The 25,415-nt window shown below is 41.0% G+C and overlaps 1 protein-coding gene across 2 annotated transcripts; it reads right to left on the bottom strand.

Annotated features, from left to right (window-relative positions):
• Positions 1–436: 436 nt before the first annotated feature.
• On the bottom strand, positions 437–25,167 carry sim1a (SIM bHLH transcription factor 1a). 2 transcript variants are annotated; one of them, XM_079693511.1, is made up of 12 exons: positions 24,995–25,167; positions 24,319–24,728; positions 19,347–19,429; positions 16,438–16,527; positions 16,247–16,355; positions 16,076–16,161; positions 14,326–14,525; positions 13,696–13,811; positions 13,005–13,152; positions 5,240–5,405; positions 3,764–4,175; positions 437–2,645 (listed from the first exon to the last, which is right to left on the bottom strand). In XM_079693511.1, the coding sequence occupies exons 2-12, from the start codon at positions 24,491–24,493 to the stop codon at positions 1,930–1,932; spliced, it is 2,301 nt and encodes a 766-aa protein (XP_079549637.1). In that variant the 5' UTR covers positions 24,494–24,728; positions 24,995–25,167; the 3' UTR covers positions 437–1,929. The 2 variants fall into 2 exon arrangements, with proteins under 2 accessions (XP_079549637.1, XP_079549638.1); XM_079693512.1 differs by having other exon boundaries at positions 13,705–13,811; positions 24,995–25,166.
• Positions 25,168–25,415: the final 248 nt, after the last annotated feature.

Genomic DNA, 25,415 nt, shown 5'->3' with positions numbered 1-25,415 from the left:
GCTCTTTTACAAAAAGGCAAGTGGGAATTTCCTGCTGATGAACGTGAAATGATTTTTAGTTATAAAAGGAACAACATCTGTTTAAGAAATCATTGCATTGTGTGCATTCATTGGATGTCAAATGTTTTATTTAATATGAAATGTAAAATATACTCATGCATAAAATATGTTAGATGTGTGGTACATTAAAGTCTGTTTCATCAAAGCACGTGTGGTATGCTTGTGAAACACATGAAATATTATTTTGGAATTGTGAGTTTATTCTTGAGTGTCTGATGTGTTTAATATCCAAAAACCACAAATGTGTGTATGTTCATTTGTCAATGATTCATGACATTTGTTTGACATACTGTCTGATGACATGTGATCGTGTGTGTCTGAACAGTCATGTTTGAATGATTCATTGAAAAAACATTGGACATAAAAACACAAGCCATCTCTGCAAAAACCTTTTTTATTTTGTCCTCTTTTAAAATTTGCTTCAGTCAAAAACACACTCAGTATAGAAGCAGACTGGATTTGATTGCAGCTATATTTCAAAAATCATAAAGAATCATTTATTCAATAAATACAGTTTCTGCCCATGTGCTTAAATGTGGTGGGATTCTCCTTTCTGAGCATATTTACACCATAAATAACTGGATGGAGCACATTTCAGGCTGTGAACATTCAAAACAAAATCCAAACTTGTATAAATATAGGTTTATCTAAGGAGTGAAGAAATAAAGAAAAAGGATCCCAAGATGAAACTTAAATCCTGTTATATGAAGATTCCCACGTAACCATTATTAACAGTTGCTTCAGGGATCAGCGAGCTGCCTGAGCTGCCATTCCAACGGGTTACTTGCATATGGTCTTCTTACAATCACTCAAATAACACAATATGTCCCATGTCCTTGGATGATACTTTCCGGTTACAAAAACGAATGATATAGGACGTAATCATGTAATTATTGTCTTGCCAATCAGATATCAAATATCAAAGCATCAGACTTGCCCTTTAAAACCTTTCCAACAACACGTTCAGTATCCATGGCTTCCAGCATACAGTCATGAGAGTCATTACCGGTGTTTTCTGAACTGTATTTACCGACACGGAGAGATACCAAAACGGAGAGAAAAGAAACATCCATAGAATGGCTTTGCATATTTTTCGGTGAAGTTCAAATGATTCTTTAATTCAGGGCCAACCTGTGCTCTGCATCGCTGCATGAACACCAAACCCCCCTCCTCACAAAGACCCATCTCTTATAGTGCAAACGGTTACACGCACTGGGGCGGATGGTAAAGCACAACTCCAGACAATTTATACCCAGCCCTGTTTTCCATTTTCTTCCATCTTACTGATCGGTTTTGACCAAAGTGTTGTTTGTTTTTGCAATAAGCTGACCAATGCGATGTCTTACTCCCCCCCTCCTTTCAAACACAAGGGCTATTAGCTTCACTACAGTTTTGCTATACTGTATACTGCTTCCCTTTCTGTTTGCCTGACAGCTGGCTCAGCATGGAGAAATGCTGCTCCAATATATTCAGATTGTTTACATCTACAGTTTACCTACATTTTTGAGACTGTCCACTCAGAAACAACAAGTGCTCTGGAACTATATATATGAAATACATCGTCCTTTTATTTGGAAGACTTGTTAAGACCTAAAGCGGCTTCATAATTGCATCCCTTACCATTCAAACCGGCGCTGCTGTAATTATGTGAATGTGCGGTTCAATCTTGTAAATAATGACATTACAATCTTTGAATGAGACATTTAGAAGTGGACTTATTATCAATGCTTGGGGGGGAAGTATAGCAACAATGTAGCTCTATATAAAGCATCGGATTGCTGAGGGGGATCAGTATGATGGGAAATCAGGCTAACAGGATCCAGACTAAGGAAAGCTAACCAGCTCAGGCTCTGAGTCCCTCTGTCAGTGTTAGCTGCCATTGCTAATAATGACAGAGGTGCCTTTATGTCCGGGGGTCTGCTCTGCTGCCATACGGAGGTGAGGGGTCACATCGTAGTGGGGGGGGCCCGTGCTGGTGGAGGTGCAGTAGCCTCGTAGGCTCTCTGGGTCGTAGAGATGCTCCAGAGCGTAGCCTGTCAGGGAGTAGCTCTTATGCTTGTCCAAGTAGGGCCGAGGGTGGGTGTGGGAGGGGTAGAGGACGGGGGCCGAGGGGGGGGAGGAAGAGTACGGCCCTAACCGCCCAAACGGGTGGTGTAATGGCAGAGAGAGGGGGGACACGTCTGTCTGGAGGTAGTCTTTGGGCTTGTGGAGGCGCTCAGGACCTGGACTGCTGAGCCTGGACAGAGGGGCGGGACTAGGGGCAGGGCTGATCACCTGACTCAGACCTCGGCACACCACCGTCTGTAGTGGGAGGGGCCCTTGACTATACTCTGGAGTGAAGCATGGGCCGGGACCCTTGGGCAGCCCATTGGCCGGCCCCAGTGGGACCTCCTGAGGGCCCTTGCGCAGTCGACTTTCTTCTTCCTTGATCATCTGCTGCGTGGCTCGGATCAGGGTCTCGATCTTGCTGGGCTCCTGGGGGCTGCAGCGGTAGTGGTCAGCATGGTACCGGTCCCCCGAGTCACTGGCGGAGCCCCCATCCGGAGAGCTCACCACGCTCTCCTCGTCCCAGTGGCCCCCCCGGCCTGCAGAGCACACAATGAGAACAGTCAGTTCACCACATCACATACAGTAACCGCTAACACACAGGCACGGCATGTAAAGGGTCTTATGGTGCACATCTCAGCAGGGCGGGATCATTCCTGCCCTTTCATTTCTGACTCTGTGTGTTCCATTTGGTGTGTTCCATTTTGTCCACCAATTTCTTTAGGAAAGATGAGGATGGAAAACATATCAGCAAGTGTCGCCTAGCCACTCTGAAGAAGATTTGTTTCAACCATACATTTGCAGAGCTCAACCTGTTGAATTCCCTGACCATTTCTGAATAGAGGTACATGGTCGCTGTCACTCTCACTTGAGTCAATCATACTTATTTTGTGTTTGAAATATTCAACTCCAAGTTGTTGAAGCACACCAGGAATGAGAAACTCCTTCTAGTAATCTCTTTCACTGTTGTTAGAAATGAGTTCTACTAATGTCATATTATTTGCAAACAATGCATCATCAACAAAGCTATTTCCCTGTATGAACACTAATACGTTTTAATTGCAACACTGGAGTAGAGACCAAAACCCAGGTACAGATCCTTTTCCATACAGCTGTTGTAACATGTGTTATATTTGAGAACATGAACAGCTACAATGCAATCAGGTGGTTCTACATTTCATTATTACTTTCTAGTGCCTCTTGATGTATGTAGCAATTTTATCAACTAATAAATGCCAGCATATTAGCACACTGCTAAATAAATAAATAAATAAAATTACTTAGCTTAACTTAGGGAGAGATTCCTTATCAGTGTGCTAGATAGATTGGTAGCTAGCTTGCTAATGTTAGCTTACTAACTAACTAACTAACTAACTAACTAACTAACTAACTAACTAACTAACTAACTAACTAACTAACTAACTAACTAACTAACCTTAGTGTGTTTCTAAAAGGGTTAATGTTGACATGTTGTTTGACAGTGCTGAGAGTGCTCAGAGAACTAGAAAGGCAGTATGTGAAGGGGATGGATTTGAGGTCTCACATGAAGCACCACTGATCTATCAGAGGCTCTGAAATAAGAATATCCTCCCAGACTACTAGTTGTATGTTCAGTCTAAACTATGAAGGCTGCCAGGGTCCAGTCTCTGCTCCTCACCGTGGTGGCTGTGGATGGCCGTGATGTGCGGCACGCTGCTGTCATATCCTTCGGTGTTCTCCAGGGAGCTCTTGCTCAGCGGCAGGACAGACCGGGTGTTGCCCCACCACGCGTCCCGGCCAGGTGGGGGTGCTCCTATAAAGTATCGTCCTGCCTCACATCGACCTCGCTCACAGCTCTGACCTTGACCCTGTGAGTGGAGGTGTGTGTAGCTGTCGCTGCTGTTGTGATGGTGCTCTTCAGACAGGCTGTAGCAGAGCGATCGGGGGTCAGAGAACTGTGTGTACACACAGGAGGCATCCAGACCCTCACTGTGCTCCAGCAGCTGGGGGGAGGCTGAGTCGGTGAGGGGGCTGCTGCCCCACGGGCTCTCCTGGTCAGACTCTGAGCGCTCCATCTGGAAACTAGGATACTGCAGGGAGAATGTAGGGAGACAAGGAAATATTATACCAAGCCTTCAAATCAGGTGGCAGGTCTTCCATGTTTGAGATGCTTAGCTGACTGTTTGACACCACCTTTTTTTGTCATTGTTTAGGGATTATGTTTAGTATGGTACTCATTTCCATGTTAGAAAATGTTCTACCTCTACTGATTACCTGATGGGCATTGGTCTCCAGAAAATGCTCGGCTGTGTGGAACACCTGGCATAGTGGCCAGAGTCTTTTTTTAATTGTGAGTCACATGACAAGCCCTGTTACACCTATATTTTAATGTAGGTAACCACTGTGAAAGACATGGCTAAACAACAATATAGAAAATGTAATGAGCATGAAAAAGTGAACTTATTATTAATATTCATCAGAGTTTACAATCAGCAGGAGTCAATGCTGTCACATGCTACGCCCCAAGCTCAGAAACCCAACAACTAGTTTGTCAAACAGCAGTGATGAGATATTGTCGTCATAGAAACAATGAACAAAGTGCCTTTCTGCCAGAAGGAAACCCTATGTGGACACAAGCCATACATATGAAGTTTGAGACCACAGTTCACATCACAGCATGAAATGATGTGTTTGAGGCATTAAGCAGAGGTGGGACAAGTACTCACATCTTGTACCTAAGTCAAAGTACAAGTACCAGAGTGTAATATTACTCTGTTAAAGTCCTGCATCCAAAATGTTAGAAAAGTATTAGCATCTAAGTGTATTAAAAGCAAAGGTGCAGCTAGTTTGAATGACTTTGTATACTGCAGGGTAGCTTGTGGATTTACTCCAGGTGGAACTAAAGTCTGATTTAACACTTGATTATATTTCACCTCATTCATCCACATCTGTAAAGTAACTAAAGGTATTACATACATGTTGTCGTAAAAGCACACCATTTACCTCTAAACTGTAGTGGGGTAGAGCTACAAACAAGTACAAAATTGAAATACTCAAATAAAGTAGTAAAGTACCTCAAAATGGTTCTTAAGTAGTCTTGAGTAAATCTACTTAGTTACTTTACACCTCTGGGTATATGCCATGTAATCCTCACCTGTGTGTAAGGGGAGAGCCTGGCTTTGGTCTTGGGCCGGGTCACTCTGCTCTTGGGGGTTCTGCAGGGCTCCGTCAGGCAGGCGGAGCTGCTGCTGCTGTAGGGGAAGGAGGCCTTGGACCTGGCCTGGTCCAGAGACAGCTGGAGCCCTTTATACTCCGTCTCCCTAAACACACAAGCATATACTCACAGTTAAATCCTTTGTGTTTTGCATTTCAGATTTATAAGCAGTCTTTGATTACACAAGGAGAGATCCCAGTCTCCTTGAAAGGCTGCTTATTAATTACACAAACAGCACATGTGTACCTGCGTGTTTGTTTTTTCTCGAAGTGCAAAAAAACCCATTAACATCTGCTGAGCATTGAGAGCCTGTGGGGAGATGTGTTTTTGCCATGTGGGGAGATGTGTTTGTGTGTGTGTGAAAGTGACTGCTGGGCGGGGGGGGGTGCTAAGAGGGTTGGAACGGCTGTTGGGATGCTTGTTTTACCAGAAGGATTGCAGCAAGGCCTTCAACAAACACTCTACAGAGGGAAAGCTGTCCAATCAAATACACGGGGAGATTAAAGGCTATGTCTGGCTCAATCAGGCCCATAGGAGAAGCATGGATGTCTCACTCGTGGGAAATGGGAATGGATTTCTTGCTAAAGTGTTCTACAGATATCACAATGGATGATGATTCAAGTTGGAGAACAGAAAAACCTTGACAGGGTTTACTTGAGACAAACATTGATCCATCTTCCGCTCACATCTCCTCTCTGTCTCGATCGTTCTCTACACAAACACTAATTCATACAAACATGCAGACACACTTCACAGGGTTTGCTTCAGTTTCACTTGGAGAGTCCTAAAATACCACTTTCATTAAATACTGCAACTCTAACTATGATTCTGGCAGGCAGACATTTTCTGATATGAATCATGTGGATTTGGCCGTCACTGTCACCAGATTTGAACCAAACTAGAAACATTTGTGGGAGATTTGGAGTGATCACCATCACCATCATCATCATCATCATCATTATCATCATCATCAAAACCTCAATATCTTCTGAGAGAAAAGATACCACATATTGGAAGAGTCTATGACAAAGACTCCTGAAGTGGTTCTGGAGCTTTGTCTCCTGTGGGGGAGAAAGTCCCTCTGGAGGAACACAGGGATTGGAGCGTTTGCAGACTCTGCATGCACACAAACCTAGAGCACACTACACAACATAAGAGGAACAGCCGATCCTCAGGGCAGCATCCTTAATCAGTAATGTTTGGCATATCTGCTTGAAATACCAATTGATTCATTCATATTTGCTCATGAACCTTTCTGCCGGTCAACTAACCAGTTCAGACACAAGAGTGATCGCTGGTTAACACATTCATTGATTTCAGACAGCCGGCGGGGAACACACACAACAGCGCCTGTGTGGATTGTTGCTATTGATTCAATACAAAGAAATGGTCGCAAGAGGAAAAGGTGTTCCGGTTACCCCTTGACCCAAAACTTTTACAGGTCTGGGGAAGAGATGCTAAGACACAAGACACAAGTCAAACAATATTATCTTCTGACAAATCAATGTTCACCTGTCTTCTCTTGTTGATCACCTCATGATTCTTCAGATTTTTAAGAATTCCCAGGAGAACCAGTGTGCTAAATGACTCACTAAATGTGACAATATGTAGACACATAAATTAAATGTTTATATAAAATGTTTTATATTGAATAAACGTTTTTGTATTGCGAACTGATGATGTGTTCACTTTAACCAGAAGGTTTGGAATGTGTGTGTGTATATAAGTTTGGGCTAATTCAGAAACGAACTGAACAGCACTGACTAAACCCCTGTGCTTATTCACAGCATGCTTAAATCACTGTCCGGTGGAGGTAGCAGGAGCACAGGTCATCATCAGAGCTGAGCACACAGTAGGAGTTCACATGCAGGTGAAGTGGTCTTATCAGCTGTGTTATCTATGGCGGCATACACTAAGCTACTGGGCTAACAAACACTGCTCCTGAAAACAACACAAGCTCACACACATCTCACTGTCTGCCGTCCCGTTGATAGAGTAGTGCAGGAATGAGTACTACATCTTCAGAAATGAGCATCTTATCACATATAGTTCCCTAGCAAGCTACAGACATGTTTATATTGTGTTCAGGCTTCATTCCCCTCGCAGCAACCTGGAGCCCATAAACGCTCATCAAGTTTACAGCCTATCAATTAAGAGGCCATAAACACCAGGCTGTTGTGGATGTGATGCAGGAGGTGCAGGGAATGTGTATAAAGCTGTTCTCTGAATCTGAAGGCTGCCAGCCGCGCTGCTTAATGGAGGCTTTTAGGGCCACTATTCATTCACACGCTCACTTGTACATCTGTGAAATATGCACATCAGGGGTAATAAAACAACAGTACAGAAGGCGAGTGAATGGTATCACTCACTTATTAATAAGAGTGTCTCATGCTGTGCCATAATTACAGTTTGATTTGATTGGAAGGAAGAGAAAAGTAGCAGCTTGTAATGAGGGCCCCTTGCTGCTGGTGTTGGTGCAGGATGGAGGCCAGATAACGCTCCACCAGCGTCTGCTTCAGCTCAGATACTGTGAGGCAGAGCTGCCAGTCCAACATAAACTCTTCCAGGTGACTGAGGCCCCCGCAGAGGTAACAGCCAACACATGAGCACACTCAGAACACTTCAACTAAGGGTTTCTAACAAGACAGCAGACAGTGATGGGACAGGAATGTGGACAACCATCAAAGGTAGAAGAGCAGAAAGTTCTGGGAAATCATTTCCTTTTGTTTCAAACTCAGAATATGACCTGGCAATCATTCTTTATCGCTATTTCTGCAAACCAGGCTTCAACAAACACATGTCATATTTCCAATTAACCTCCAGTTAATTGCTTCACAGCTACTGTTTGCGTAAATCTCTAGTACCAACACTCATTATCTCATCACAGCAGAGAATGACAGACACAGAGCCAACCCTCTGCCCTGAGCTGTCAGCTGACCATACCATTTCAACTCTCATTCTCATCTAAATACATGTTCTGTATCAAGAGGTCAAGTGCAACAGATATACAAACTATAAGAACTGTGTTTACATTTGTTAAGGAAGGATGCACAACATCTCATTTCCGGATTGGGTTTACAAGTTGCTGACTCGAACCACTCATTTTTATAATGATATTAAATAAGGGGTAAGACCCTGGACATTATGTTTTTATATATTACAGACTAGATATCCATGTGAGCTGCTCCTGACGTGCTGCTGTCACCGTGCGTGCAGCCAGAGAATTTACTGTGTTAAAGTAAGTGAAGGTAATGGAGCTACCGAGTGGCTCATCATCAACAAAAACACTCTATTTTTTCGGATAGCAATCTTTGAATTAAATACATTCACTATTATAAAATGTATGCTTTCAGGTTTGTTGCTGTTGCGTAATACTCCTTTAACCTACTATATCCTCCTGAGACCCAGAAAGAAAAAGGTTTCAAATGTCCTTTTTTGATCACACAAGTCTTTAGGGTTGTATAAACATAATGACTAACAAAAAACTACAAAAATATATTTTAATTTTTGTTTTATTGTGTGTCCTTTGTAGAGGACATAGGGTGTTAGTTATGTGAAGCATAGTATACAAACAACATTAACATACTAGTACATTTAGACAACATTAGAGCACAACAACTCAATGCAACAAATACTGAGCCCTCATTTGTAGCACGAAGAATATGTAATGAGGCCACTCCACCCAGCCATATCAATACTCATATTGCCCAAGGCACGGGCCGAGGAGGTGGAGTTGCAGCAATCTTTGACTCAAGTTTACTTATCAATACTAAACCAAAATTAAATTATACCTCCTTTGAAAGTCTCGTTTTTAGTCTTACGCATCCGACCTGGAAAACTCTGCAGCCAATCTTATTTGTTACAGTGTACCGTACACCAGGTCCTTATTCAGAATTATTATCAGAATTCTTAATTATTAACTTTGGTACTTAAAACAGATAAAGTAATTATCGTAGGTGACTTTAATATTCATGTTGACGATGATAAAAATAGCCTTACTGTTGCATTTAACTCTATATTAGATTCTGTTGGTTTCTGTCAGAGTGTAAATAAACCAACCCACTGCTATAATCACACTCTCTACCTTGTTCTGACTTATGGTATTGAAATTGAGCAACTATTAGTCGAACCGCATAATCCTGCTTTATCCGACCATTTCTTAGTAACTTTTGAAGTACTGTTACTAGACTACAAAGCATTAGCCAAACGCTCCTGCAGCAGAAACCTATCTGTTAGTGCTATAGCCATATAGCCATGTCTGAATGTAAGGGAGGAAACTTATACAAAATGTACACCACCCCAAATTGATCATGTTGTTGATAGTGCTACAGATGCGCTGCGAATAAAATTAGACTCTGTTACTCCTTTGAAAAAGAAGAAAATAAAACAACATAGATTAGCTCCATGGCATAATGCTGAAACCCGCAAAATAAAGCAAAAGTCGAGACAACTTGAAAGGATATGGCGTTCCACTAAACTTGAAGAATCTCGTTTAATTTGGAATATTACTCTCAATGAATATAAGAAAGCACTGCGTAAAGCGAGAGCAGCCTACTACCGGTACTGTTCTTTAATAGATGAGAATAAGAATAATGCAAGATTTATTTTCAGCACTGTAGCCAGGCTGACAGAGAGCCATAGCTCGATTGAGCCTTCTATTCCCATTGCACTCAGTAGTAATGATTTTATGTGCTTTTTTAACGATAAAATTGTTACTCTTAGAAACTAAATGAATAAACTCTTGCCTTTGACCAGTATAGTGTTATCAACAGCTCCCGGAAACGTAAGTTCTAATATTACACTAGATAGTAAACTAGAATGCTTTTCAGCCATAAACCTTGAACAATTAAATTCAATGATTCTTTCTTCTAAACCATCAACGTGTATGTTAAACCCAATTCCAACTAAGCTGTTGAAGGAAGTTTTTCCATTAATTAGCACTTCTTTATTAAATATTATGAATATGTATTTTATTATCAGGCTATGTTCCACAATCATTTAAAGTAGCAGTGATAAAACCTCTTCTTAAAAAGCACAACCTCGATCCAGAGGTTTTAGCCAACTATAGACCTATTTCTAATCTTCCGTTCCTCTCAAAAATTCTTGAGAAAGCAGTCGCAAAACAGCTGTGTGATTACTTTTAAAAAAATGATTTATTTGAAGATTTTCAGTCTGGCTTTAGAACACATCATATCACAGAGACAGCTCTGGTTAAAGTAACAAATGACATTCTAATAGCCTCAGACAAGGGACTTGTCTCCATTCTTGTTTTGCTCGATCTCAGTGCTGCATTTGATACTATCGACCATGATATCCTATTGCAAAGACAAGAGCACTTAGTTGGCATACAGGGAACTGCTTTAGGCTGGTTTAGGTCCTATCTATTTGAACGCTCTCAGTTTGTACGTGTCAAAAATGAATCTTCCATGCAAACCAAAGTTGGCCATGGAGTGCCACAGGGCTCAGTGCTCGGACCTATTTTGTTCACATTATACAGTATATGCTTCCGCTAGGCAATATTATAAGGAATTATTCTGTACATTTCCACGGTTATGTGGATGATACTCAACTATATTTATCCATCAAGCCTGATGAAACCAATCACCTAAATACAATTCAAGACTGCCTCAAGGACTTAAAAACGTGGATGACCTTAAACTTTTTGATGTTAAACACGAACAAAACTGAAGTTATTGTACTCGGCCCAAAGAATCTACGAAATAAACTATCTAAAGATATAATAACTATGGATGGCATTAATTTGGCCTCCAGTGAGACTGTAAGGAATCTTGGTGTTATATTTGATCAGGATTTATCCTTTAACGCCCACAGAAAATCAATCTCAAGGATCGCCTACTTCCATCTACGTAACATTGCAAAAAATCAGGCATATCTTGCCTCAAAACGATGCAAGGAAAGCGCATGTCCATGCATTTGTTACTTCAAGGCTGGATTATTGTAACTCCTTATTATCAGGGTGTACCAAAAAGTCAGTTAAGTCGCTTCAGCTGATTCAAAATGCTGCAGCTCGTGTACTAACCAGAGTTAGGAAAAGGGACAACACTACTCCTGTTCTGGCTGCCTTACACTGGCTCCCTATAGGACCCGGCACCGGGAGTGTGGAATGTAGCCACTGAACTACTCCTTACCTCTCACCAATTAAGGTTCCAGTGGGGACCTCTCTCCCTGCGTGTGCCTCTCCACCTCTGTTTCCTACTTCTTACTTGCTACCCTTTTCCCTCAACCTATCCTAAGGGAGTGCATGTATGTAGACACGTTAGTTTAGCTGCTATAGGCTTGGACTGTTGGGGGGGGCACCTTATTCCGTCTTTCTGGCTGTTTGTACCTGTGTACTCTCATGTTCCGATTAACCCAAGTTCCCCCAAATCTCTTTTTTTTGTCCATATATACGCCGGGATCATGAGTCGAGGCTAATCCTGTTGCTGTGGTCGTGTGTCCTGGATCCTCTATCCTGAGCACTGGATCTGAGTCCTGGACTTCGAGTCGTGGCTGAACCTGTCTCTGCGGTCCTGCCAGACTCTCATCATACTGCTTCCCTGATGGCTCCCACAGGATTGTTGACATCCTCGTGGATTCATCTTCTTATTATAGACACATGCATTTCCAAACATTTGGACTACCTATGTTGTAAATGTATTATCTCTTCGATTTACACACGGCATCTATTGCATGTCTGTCCGTCCTGGGAGAGGGATCCCTCCTCTGTTGCTCTCCCTGAGGTTTCTCCCATGTTCCCCTTTAAACTGTGGGTTTTCTCTGGAAGTTTTTCCTTGTACGATGTGAGGGTCAAAGGACAGAGGGTGTCGTGTTGTCATACTGATATTCTGAACAAACTGTGAAGACCACTGAGACAAATGTAACATTTGTGATATTGGGCTATATAAATAAACATTGATTGATTGATAGTACTCCATCTTTTTGTGAAATGCAGAGATACATCTGACACTTGAGACACTTGATGTATGTGTTCCCACTGCATCCGTCTGCCATGAACCCTACAGAAACCTACGTGTTAGTTTTGTGTTGTGTAAAATGGGGGAAATAAAAAGTGAGCAAATCCCCATGTCCTCCTCAGAGGACATTCATAACAACATTTAGTTTTAGGTCAAATCATTATTACATTGCTCTGAAACTCACTACACTAACTCCTAAGATGTTCCCTTACTATCATTAATTAAAAATATTGACCTCACAACACTGGTAATTACAAAATTACAAACTTACCATTTCTCTTTCTATAAATAGTGCTTGTGTTGATGGATGCCATTTTGAAATACAATGAAATTATCTTTTTCAAAGCCACACCCCCACATATGTGATATGTTTGAAAAGCCCAGGATGTCCTCTGTGGAGTACACTTGGACTGTATGAATATACTGTATAGCTGCTCCACAGAACTAAAACAACGGAGGTATTTTATGTCAACAATCAAACTAATGACACAGGTATTTGTGTGGCACACTCCTTAGTTGCCATCGTTGAAAGATACAACTAATTACAGCAATGTTTCCTTGAATTAAAACATGGTGCAGTCCTGGCACAACATGTCATCTCTGAGAAAAGAAGCACTAACACCAGAGGTAAGACACAAACAAAACAATACAGTTTGTCTCAAGTCCACCTGAAGCATCTCTGAGTGGTGTTCAGTCATGAAATGCAGCAGCATGCAGGAAGCGAGACTCACGTGAGGACATAGTTCACGCTGACGATGCAGTGAGGGCGGGACGAGCGGCTGTTGTGAACGATGGTTGCATAACTCTGAACCCAGACCCAGCCTCCAGGCTTGGCCAGGAAACGGTAGTACTTAGTGGTGACCTGACCTTTCACCAGCACTGCAACGCCAAAAGAAACACAAGACAGCAAATTATTACTGGGGGGGGCGGTCATGTAAAATGACATAAACATTTTTGAAATACAGCAAAAGGAAATGAGACAGATTAGAACACTATGCTAAGTTTGTTTCATTTGATCTATGGCATCGTGAATAGCAATAAATGAGCTGTTTTATATGAACGTATGGAGGTTCTATTGCCTAATCATTAAAAAAGAACAGCTGCCGGTCCAGCCTGACACCCATGTTATTGTTTTTTTTAAGTTGTTGACATTTACCTGGATCGATCTTTGTTATTTACTTTTATCATTTGGATTGTAGTAAATGTATTATATTGTTTAATGTGTACAAAAGACACATATCAGTCAGTCCGTCCTGGGAGATGGATCCCTCCTCTGTTTTTATATTCAAGGTTTTTTCCATTTCTCCCGTTAATTGTGAAGATTCTTTGTCAGTTCTTCCTTCTTGTTAGGGTCTAAGGACAGAAGCTAACGTGTAACGTGTGTGTGTGTCGATAGAGGTTCTGTAGGAAGGTAAAACAAACCTAACTCACACAAGTGATGAGCACATCTCAGGTGGAAGGAGTCACAGCTGTGCACATGATGGTAGAGGGTCTTCTCTATTAGATCCTGAGGCTCGTAGCCTGTCAGCTCTGCAACCCTGAGCCACACACACACACACACACACACACACACACACACACACACACACACACACACACACACACACACACACACACACACACACACACACACACACACACACACACACACACACACACACACACACACACACACACACACACACACACACAGAAAACATATCAGTACAAGGGACAATATGTCAGGTTTTACAGCCTAAGCAGGAGGGAAATAATGATATGTTTGAAAGCGTTATATTACACACACACACACACACACACACACACACACACACACACACACACACACACACACACACACACACACACACACACACACACACACACACACACACACACACACACACACACACACACACACACACACACACACACATTAACATGAATCCTTCCCACATTTACAAGTACACACTTTCACATACAGTACAAATAAACAAGCGTAAGAAGTCCTACCCAGACAAACTGTGTGTAACCACTGCAGGCAGACACACCAGCGTGTCATGCAGGACGTACCGTGAGTCGAGGAAGATGAGCTTCATGTCCAGGCTCGCTCTGAACATGAACATGTTGGAGTGCAGTTTGATCTCAGTGACAGCGCTGGGGGGGAGCGAGTGACCCACAGCCACCAGCCCCACGTTCTGATAGCAGCCGTCAAACGGAGACATGTCCAGGCTGTACTGACGGATCTTCAGGTAGCCGCTGCAGTGGATCACCTGAACAGTTCCCAGGTGGAGACAGAATGGATAAATATAAACACATACATGTTTAGGCTGCCTTTAGATCCTATTCAGAAACACAGCAGCAGTATGCCTGACATTGTGACTTATTCTTGGTCGTGTTGCCCAGGCCAGTCTGGGGAATCCTGACAATGACAATTCACCTGTACTCTACCTGTGCAATAGTAGGGTTTCAGAGGAAAAAGGTCAGCAATTATACTGAGTTTGACTTTATTCTCAATATTCTGACTTCATTTTTGAAATGCTTATTAAAATAGAAATCTTCTTTCCCACTTATTCCTGCCTCACATACTAGGTTTTTTGGAAAAACAACTAAATGTGGTAAGCAAACTAATCTGCCAAGGCACTGTCTTAGCGGACAATTAGTTCACCATGTAACCTGAGATTGACTAAAAAATGCACAAATAAGACGGATCTTCACAAGGATTGAACAACCATCGGCCTTTAACACTGGTGTGAAAGGATCAAAGGATATCAGGCCAATGCTGTCTGCAGAACCAGGATCATCTCTATTTCCTAAAGTGTCCATAATGCCAACCTTGTCCATTCAACACTTTTATCCGAAGCAGACACATATGGATATTATGCTTCCTACTTTTTAGAGACATTTTAGATTGTTGCTATAAAATGTACTGAATGCAATGATGCTCTCCAGTTTTTATTCTAAACACCACTAACCCTACCTTCAGGTCAAAATGTGAACATTGCACGGAAACGAGCACGTCATATAAAAACAGCAAAAGTATATTGATGTTCATTCTATTGACAACTGCATACATGTCATGGTGTCACAAGCATTTCAGCCATTGGTTGCCAATAGCAGAGCTGCCCAATTTGACATCTAGTAAAAAAATCACAAGATTTCTATTCAGAGGACCAACTTTCAACAAAACACATTTATTATGAGGTTTATAAGTTACACTTTTTGGAATGTTAATTTGACTTATTTGTGTTGATAGATATGACTTAACATTGACCAGAACATGTTTTTAGCCCTCCTATTGTCTTCGTTCCCCCCCACCCTTACTTTGGTGTTCGCGGTCAAATTTCACCGGTCCTGTTTTAACTGCTATTACATTAACACAAAAACCATTAATCATCACCACATTTCATTTAACACCCTTTCAAACTGTAAATATTGTATCAGACTATTGTTATACATGAACAACTGCAGTAAATATACAAAGAACAGACAATGAACATGTATTGTGTGTGCCAGGTGTGATTCACATTGGGCACATAAGAGCGGGGGACACACACCTAGAGTATGTGTGTGTGTGTGTGTGTGTGTGTGTGTGTGTGTGTGTGTGTGTGTGTGTGTGTGTGTGTGTGTGTGTGTGTGTGTGTGTGTGTGTGTGTGTGTGTGTGTGTTTTATCCGATCCGGATGGTTACTAATTCCTTTTCTTTATGGCGGTCCGGGAACACCATGGGTGTTACAAAGTTGACTAAATCATCCAAAATTCTGAAGACAACAGGAAGGTTAATAATCTTACAATTTTTCAATTAAAAATGAAAAGAATATTACCTTGTAGCCTCCACAGGTAAGACCAGCATTTCTTTTAGCGAGGACACATTTCATTCTCAGAAAGAAGGAGCGCTCCATTTCATATTCTGCAGAGAATTCAAACACATGCAGTTATTTCTGTTTGATGAGTCCATTTCATATATTGTACAACTTGGCTGTGCTTTGGTTTACCGTGAACAAAGTGTGAATGGTGAGGCTGGTGAGCTGTGAGGACGGCTGTCATTTCATCATGGTCTGCTGGGTGGATGTATTCATAAATGCTGTTTCCCGTCAACTCTACCTGTGTAAATGAACAATCATCTCAGGAGTGTGACATACGGAGCCCACATCAGAGGAGATTACATTCAGATTGTCAAACCAACCTGCGAGAGGCCCAAGTGGACGGAGGCGGTTTCTGAGATGTACATTATCTTTCCATCTGGAGCAACCACAAAAATAAAGCCATCTAATGTCTGAAAAAAAAAAAAAAAAGAGAGTTTTTTATATTAGATAGCAGAAGATGTGTATGTAGTTGTCTTGAGTCCATTTCCGAGGACACAGTGTATACACTAGAGACTTATTGTTATGACTGTATATCAATACAACTCAGCCAACTGCAATCACAGCAGACAGGTGGCTTGTTGTAACGACATCACGACACAAATATGATTTAAAGGAATGCTTCAATTGACCTGCACAAATATCAATGACAGCTTTATAGGAAAAATCAAATGCAACCCTCAGGGTTCATACACTTTTTCACCAATGATTTTCATTGACTTCTCCATGACCTTTACCTAATTTTCCATTACCAAAAAAATAACTCTTTCTCAGCGTACCACTGAAAATTGTTTATTTGAACATGTAACAGGAACATAAGGTCTGCATATGAAACATGTTGTGCATATCTAAAACAAATCCAATAGTAGGCTACTAGCTTCTATAGGCTAAAGCAACTCAAATCTCACCAGCAAAACACCTCGTCAGTTAAATGCCATTTTACGTTTCATTACTATACGATACACTATTTATTATCATTATAGTATAATTATTTTGGCGATTAGATAAAATATAAATTATATTTGATGCAGCTTTAGTTACATTTCCATGACTTTTCCAAAACTTTGGGAAAAATATTGTTTTCCATAACTTTTCCAGGGCCTGGAATTAGCATTTTAAATTTCCATGACTTTTCCAGGTTTTTAATGACCGTAAGAACCCTAAACACTGCAATGCATAAAAACAATGCATTTGAAAGCTAATGCAGTCAGACCCAAAAACAATTAACGCTACCTGTTCACTTTTTAAGGAAACTGAAATAGAGCTCACTTAACTTTAAGGTCATTTTGGAAGCTGTAGTCTTTGCTGCTGTCTACATATACATTATTTTGAGAAGCGTAGCATAATAGGGCATCTTTAAGCTGAGTGTAGCCTGCCAGATACACTAGCAGGGGAGTGAAGCACTTTCAAGTTCAACGCATTTATAAGAAATTAATACAATATCAATATTACTAATGATGAGGAACATTACTGATATTATTCTGAATCTCTTTCGTCATAAAATGCTAATTTAAGAAGCAGCCCATTTTCATAGATGCTAGCTTGTAGCCACTTGTGCTAATAGAGGTCCTTTTTAGCCGCATTGGCTAGCATACAGCCCATAGTGTCAAAGCAGTATACTTCTACCATAGAGGCCAGCCATAGGGAATGGGAATGTGATGTCACAAACAGTAAGTCGGACATCATTGGAGGAAACCAGCGATCACAACCCGTTGACCAACAATTCAACGAAGGCAAGCAAGGTACTGTTAATCCTTTACATTTGAACTTATTAAACACGGTTGATAGGTACTGGTGCTGTTGACTGTTACCGCCAAATCCAACACTTACTAACAAATCATGAGATTACATTGATTAGTTTACAAGATGGAATCTGTACAAGGGGGAGCAGGTAGTGTACATCAGCAAGTGAAGCTGAACATGTTGGCAGCTAAGTGCTGATTGTTTAGTGTCTTGAAGAATTGCTCTACATTATACATCATTGAATAAAGTAATGAGATTTAAAACATGAAATGTTGCAGTATAGAGTTTTTCCCTTACCATTGTCTTGGAGGGGCGCTGCGCCCTGCCAACAGAGCCCCGCGCCCCCCCTGAAATTCAAGGTGTTTACATTTTTTTTTTTTTTTTTAATATATATAGCACCAAAATGCAACTAATCTATATCTACTGTCACTTTTCACATTCAACATGTGCTCTACAACCCCCCCCCCCCCCCCCCATTCAAGCAGCACCCCCCCAAAGCAGTAAACCTAGGGGAAACACTGGTATATATAAGCATACCTGTAGATGGATTATGCATGATAATCCATTGATTTTTTAGCAACAGTTAGCAAAACCTCAGCTATCTGACTTCTCTGCAGCTGATTGGATAGTTGTCAATGGGCCTTAGATTTCTAGGTTCTGTTTTCCCCTGTTTGTAAATCAGACTATAGCACTACAAACATTTCATATTTTTAAATTTGCCATCAGGTGTGGGCACTAACTCCAAACATCGGAGGGAAGTCAATAACAGTCATTAACAGTCATCGGTGGAAGGTTGTCAATATCCTTTGCCAGTTCTTCTCTTAATTCAATAATTGAGAAACAAGTAATTCTGTCGAGAGCTTCTCTCTGTGAGGACTTTTATATTTTACGTGTACTTTATTCATTTTAGATGCAAGACAGCTGACAGATGACCGGTGAAATAAAAAATATATATACTCATATAGCCAAAAGAGAACAACAAGCTAGATAGCTCTGGTCAGACCCCCCCCCCCCCCCCCCCCCTCCCAGGCCCCCTCCTTTGTGTTGCTGCTGCTGAGAGAGGCTGCTGGACAGAATGAGGCTCTGTGCGTGACCAGGAATGTGTTCTGCTCATTTCACTCTTAAAGCACCAGAATGAAGACAGCAGGAGGCAGACAGCACACACACACACACACACACACACACACACACACACACACACACACACACACACACACACACACACACACACACACACACACACACACACAGACACACACACACACACACACACACACACACACACACCTATTGTTGGATCGTAATGTGAACAAATATCAGAATGTCTTATACGGTGAATTTTCTAAGAGCTAAGATGTATGTTTTTCAGTTTAATACAATACATTTTAAGACCTTTGTCTGTTTTATAAGCTTGTGGCACATAAGTCACTTAAATTCACGAAAGCATTTTTTTTAAATGTTGGTTTTAAAGTGTGACCACTGTCAGTACCTGTAAGAGATGGGAGCCCAGCTCCTGGGTGACTCCATCCAGAGAAGTGCTGCGACTCACGTGACCCCAAGACTCTCCGAGGCCTGGGAAACACACACACACACACGCACGCACACACACACACACACACACACACACACACACACACACACACACACACACACACACACACACACACACACACACACACACACACACACACACACACACACACACACACACACACACACACACACACACACACACACACACACACACACACACACACACACACACACACACACACACACACACACACACACACACACACACACACAGAAAACATATCAGTACAAGGGACAATATGTCAGGTTTTACAGCCTAAGCAGGAGGGAAATAATGATATGTTTGAAAGTGTTATATTATTCTCAAGTTCAGCCTAAATGACTGATAACAGTGGTCATTTTATTGAGAAGGCATTATCAGCCCATCTGATGAGGCATTCAAGCAACTGGAAAAAAAGAAAGACAGCAACAACATTGTTTATTAGCTGGCTTTTTATACTAACGGTGTAAAGGCAATTTTATTCCTTTTAACATTCTAAACTAAATTAATGAATATATTTTCAATTTTAAGACTTTACACATATTTAACTATGGCAGAATTGAAATAGAGTAAAGTCTCAAGTTTGGATCGGATTAAGAAAAAGGTTGTGACTAGAATGTACAGATGAACAGGGGTATTTACATAAATATAACCTTTTAGAAATATGAATAATGTATGCTGTATCACTGCGTAAAGACATATACAGTATATAATGTACATCCATTTATTATTTACAGCTACCAGAATAGCTGCTATATATTGCATAAGAGTAAGAGAACAAACAAACCAAACACAAATAAAGATAAATACAATCGAGTAAAACACAGAGTATAGGCTAATAAAAACGGATTCTGGTCTTTAATGAACTCACAGTGTTCACACAGCAGTCCGCAGGGGAAATGACGCTAAATTGGTTTACAATTAGGCCTACAGTATAGTGCAAAGCCTCCTTAAAGCTCTGATGATCGCAGGTTCAAAACCAACCCATTGTTGACAACTTCAAATTAGATTCACACTTTCATGAAAACGTTGCAAATGCTGTAGCGTGAAAATAAGGATAAACCCTTCAGACGGTGCTAAAAACAACATGTCCGATGGTGATGCAGCCAGAGCAAACAGCAGTCAGAGCAGCAGCCCTTCAGTTCCCGCTCCGCAGAACAACAGGAGCCCCGCGCGCCGCCGCTCAATAACTGCACGGTCTCATAAGACGATCAAATGAGTCCATGCAACACCTAATAAATATAGCCTTCTATCGGCTTCTATTTAAAATACAACAGATAAAGGCAGAGCCTTTAACACCCTGGGAATAAACTCTCATTCTCAGATTTTATGATCAGCAGAAATGTAAAAAAAAAAAAAATGATATTATGATAATTCATGACAGCTTCACTAGCTTTTCGATTGGTAAAAAAAAACCATTACATTAAACTAAAGAAATAAAAGCAATATGTGTAAAACACGCAGCAAAAATCGCATTAGTCTGCCGAAAAAACTATTTCTGAAGATAGACTTGGAGCGCACGGTAACGGTGTTTTGAAAGAGTTATTGAGGTTCACCGAGGCATGGCTTCACGACTCCATTCTGAGACACACACACCGAGCTGCTGGGAACACGGCTCACCTGCAGAGAGACTGACCCGCTGATGTGTCATTCAATAATACATTATTTATTCATTTCAAGTTACTTAGAATATGCAACGTTAACAGAAGCTCCTGAATTGAGCAGCCTGACCCTTAGAATTTTATTTCGACCAACTTATTGGTGTTTTCAAACGCATGCCTTGCATTCACTATGTTTTCATTACTAAATTGTTACACCCATTATTATTTTTATTATTACAATTATTATTATTCCTAACCTCTTTAATTTGTAAAACACTGATGTTTATTCCAGAGTCCTGCATTAGGCCAACATGTGGCCGTGATTTAAAGGCCCGGAAATATCCGTTTCGTAACAAGTAAATACGGCACAAAACAGATAAAGAAAATAAACGTCATCTTTGCATAATTAGTCTTTCTATTTTTCTATTTTTATCATTTTGTTAACGTCAGATTTATTTTAAAACCCCGCCCCAATCCATGTACATCGCAATAAACTAATTTGGAAAAACAAATAATATTTATAATATAATAAATATAAATATATAAATATATCTCAAAAAGGAGAGATACATACATTACAGCATAATGATTTGGTGTTGCACATTTTACACTCAGCACTAACGTCCATTTGCAGCTGTAACTGCAGCGCGAGGGGATTTCAATTCTTACACTAATTTCACACATATAAAAGGGCGCTGTAATTATAATATAACAATTATAATCATAACGTTATTTGTGTGTGGTTCTTGTACAATTTCAAGAGTTGCATTAGCAGGAAAAAACAAGGCAAATGGTGCAACTGGTTTTGTCCAACACGTTCATAATCCTGAATGTCATAACTTTGATTTGATCTTCTGGCTGTATCACAGTAAACACCATGTTAAGGATTATTCAATTGAACAATAGACAGTTAATCGGATAAAACGTCATTTTAGTCTCCAACTCTCATCATATCTTTCAGGGCTCAAGACATGTTTGGTTCGGCTGTAATTTAACACAGGATGGACAACACGGCTGAGGCCAAAGGTCATAGGACCACTCTGAGGGGCATAAATACCCCCCCCCCCCCCCCCCCCCCACACACAGTTATGTCAGGAAAAAGAAAATCCTTTACACTCCAAATGAAGAACACTTTTAGCTATTCATTTCTACTGGCCACTTAATACACTCCAGCCCCTCAGGTGGGCTTCTGGTGGAGTGTATGGGTTCTTGGAAAGTGAAAAGTGAAGAGGTCCTGTTTAAACAGCAGAGGGGAGTTAATGGACAGAGGAGTAGACTGCAGGAGAAAGATTGTTCCCTAAATGATTCAGAGCACCTCCCCAGCATGATGTTGCCCCCCATGTAAAAGCTTCCAGTCATGCAAGCATGCAGAGGGGCCCCTGAGAACGGTACCTCAGGACATAATTGATAACTGATATTTAAAAACACAGTCGGTACTATATGTCGTCTTTCATATCATTTTGCAACAAGATATAGGGAGAAAGATGCCAAAGACTAGGACCCTCATGGAGTCTGTGGCACCGGCCTTTTCAGTATTCCAATTTATCCAGAATCTACACTCAATATTTCCAGCACATGTTGCTCTTTCCTGGAATCCTGCATTTGTTTCAATGAGAGATTTATTTCCACAAAAGGTCCAAAATGATCTCCTGCTACATGATGGCCCACCCAGGTCTCTCAGGGGGTCTGCTTTCTGTCCCCAAGTCAGAACTGAACATGAAGAAGCAGCGTTCAGCCATCATCTGAAACAAACTGCATATCCCTGCAACGTTCACTTCTTTGAAATCAAGAATCAAGACTTGTCTCTCTGATGCTGCCTTTTATTAAATCAAATATTATTTTATATTTCACACTGAACTGTACATTTTATTATTGTATTTCTACTCTATTTGATCTTGTATTAATTTTTAATATGGCTTTTATATTACTTTTTCCAAATGTGCTGATGTCCAAATGCTATCATAATTTGTGTACAGAATTTTAAATTGCCTTGTGTTGAAATGTGCCATATAAATAAACTTGCCTTGCCTTCTTTATATTATATATATTTATTATAACCTGCAGGACATCAGCTACATGGCTCCTCAGTGTTTCCTTTGTGCTCGCTGTCTGCCGCACAGCCTGTTACTGTTACACAGCTCCTTATGTTGGGGATCACGTGCACATCATACTAATATCCGCGGCTCTGCAGCAGGCACGCGGCGGGATGCAGCCTCATCACAGCTAATCTGCTGTCAGGGGCCGCGGGGGCCCGGAGAGGAACAACATCCCTGCGGCTGGGGACCCGGACAGACGGGACGAGGAACACAGAGACCCTGAATGCATCATTCACTGACCTCACAGGAGGTGGGAATTACACAAAACACTATTGGCTAATGTCACCGCGATATACATCTTACTGAATCACTTTAACTGCGGGAAGAGATGTTTTAATAAAGCCATGCAGACGAATAAGCAAACGCTTTAAAATACATTATTATTATTATTATTATTATTATTATTATTATTATTATTATTATTATTATTATTATTATTATTCAAAGTTAACACGATGTTTCCTGTTGTAACCGTACATTAGGCCTACTATGTATTTCCTTGACAGTGACGCTCAAACGAAACAAGAAAATAAGATAAAATAAAATTACGCATACTGAGGTTTCCGTGCAACGATTTATTTATCTGTTAGCCAGAGTTGTTTTTTTGTTTATTGCGCTTTCTTAAGAGCGAGTAAACAAATGTTTAATTTCTGCTAAATTATATATATAAAAAAAGTGTTAAAAATTACAACCCAGAAAATGACAACAACAAAAACACAAAAGAAGCACTCAATATTACTCAAATGTAACCATTTCAATTCAACATAAAGAAAAAATACCATATAAAAATCTCGTAAATGCCACAGCAGCAAGATAAACACATTGGGCCTGGTACAATCATTACTACCACCTCACTAATAGGCCTACTACATATTTCATAACAATTACAAATGTAAGTATTGCAATAAGAAGATGTATAGGCATACTTAATAAAGAGTATTTTCGTATATTTAACTGTATCTATAGAGCTTAAAATATAGTAGTATAATTGTTATAATTATCATCTATCTGATCATGTTGTTATATTAGCATAATACAAAAACAATAATAAAAGAATTTGTAATTGAATAAGAATACTTTATTTATCCCGGGGGAATTTGGGTAAATTGTTAACAGGTGACATATTAATAATATAGGTTATTTTAGGACTAGGTGTAATTGTTGAGTGTATATTATTAAAAACTCTCTTACCTTCAGGAAACACCACTCTCATCTTCAGGTAGCTGGTGGTCAGCCGGATGATGGAGGCTTTATCCAGCTGCGAGGTGATGGCGGAGGGCAGCGGCAGCAGCTTGGCCAGCTCATAAAACTCACTGTTTTCCTTTTCCCGCCGAGTCCGGGCCGCGTTTTTAGACTTCTCCTTCATGATGCCGTGTTTCCCCGGCTCTTAGTCCTGCGGCGGTGCGTCTCTGTCCCGCTGTCTCATAGCACTGACCCCCCCAACCCCCCCCCCCCCCCCCCCCACACACACACACACAGGAAGCTACACTTGTCTCCACGCGCGGCCTATCATCCACAGCAGCTGGCGCGTGAACACATTCCCATATTTCCAGGTGTTCCGGTGGTTGGCTGTGAGCTGGACGCGGCTAATTCCTGGATTTCTGAGGATTACAGTGCGCTTTAGTCAGCCCATTGGACTCCGTGTTGTCATCACTGCTAATGTCCAGAGGGACAGTAGGCTTGTGGGGGGAATGCAAGTGTGACTATAACTTTATGTTGTTCTATCTAGGCCCATAGTAGGCTATATTGAAAGGGTACGAAACATACAACTAACATGGACAATTGTTTGCATTGTTTATACAGACATCTAGTGACTCAAGTCTACTTTTAGAGTCGCATTTAATAGCCTATATCTATTACTGCTTACCTCAGGGCAGAACATCGACAGTTTGCTAAACGGACGCCTTGTGGGCTTCACGGTGCCGGGGCAGAATCTCCATTAAGCCCAGCATTCCCTTATCTTCCATCCTCTGTGAGTTTATGGACAGCAGCCATAGACTGTATATATAAAGACAGCAGCACATCCAGAGCCTGCTGAGAGCTGCAGGATCCAACACCCGCCCCCTGCTGGCAGCTCTGCTCCTATTGGAAGATTGAATAGCCTTTCCACCGTTTGATTGGTTGCTCTTTTTGATGACGCCGTCCATTAGGATCGGGGATTGGCTGTTTGTAAATGTTTACCTCTAGCACAAACTAAACTGTATTGAGAAATCCACCGAGTCCGTTCACTCTTTTTAGGGAGAGAGATAACTGTAATGAAGATCTATTAAAAACATATCAGTATGAAA

The sequence above is a fragment of the Notothenia rossii genome (assembly GCF_949606895.1).
Source record: "Notothenia rossii genome assembly, chromosome: 7".
Classification (NCBI taxonomy): Eukaryota; Metazoa; Chordata; class Actinopteri; order Perciformes; family Nototheniidae; genus Notothenia; species Notothenia rossii.
Note: the sequence above shows the minus strand (reverse complement) of the source record. Positions and strands in the feature narration are given on the sequence as shown.

Excerpts from the sequence above, each read along its gene's own strand:
- sim1a (XM_079693511.1), bottom strand. The coding sequence starts at position 24,493 with ATGAAGGAGAAGTCTAAAAACGCGGCCCGGACTCGGCGGGAAAAGGAA. Across the intron at positions 14,526-16,075 it reads TTACCTGTGGAGGCTACAAG|GTGATCCACTGCAGCGGCTA; the intron begins GTAATATTCTTT and ends GGAACTGTTCAG. Across the intron at positions 13,153-13,695 it reads TCATCACTTGTGTGAGTTAG|TGCTGGTGAAAGGTCAGGTC; the intron begins GTTTGTTTTACC and ends TTGGCGTTGCAG.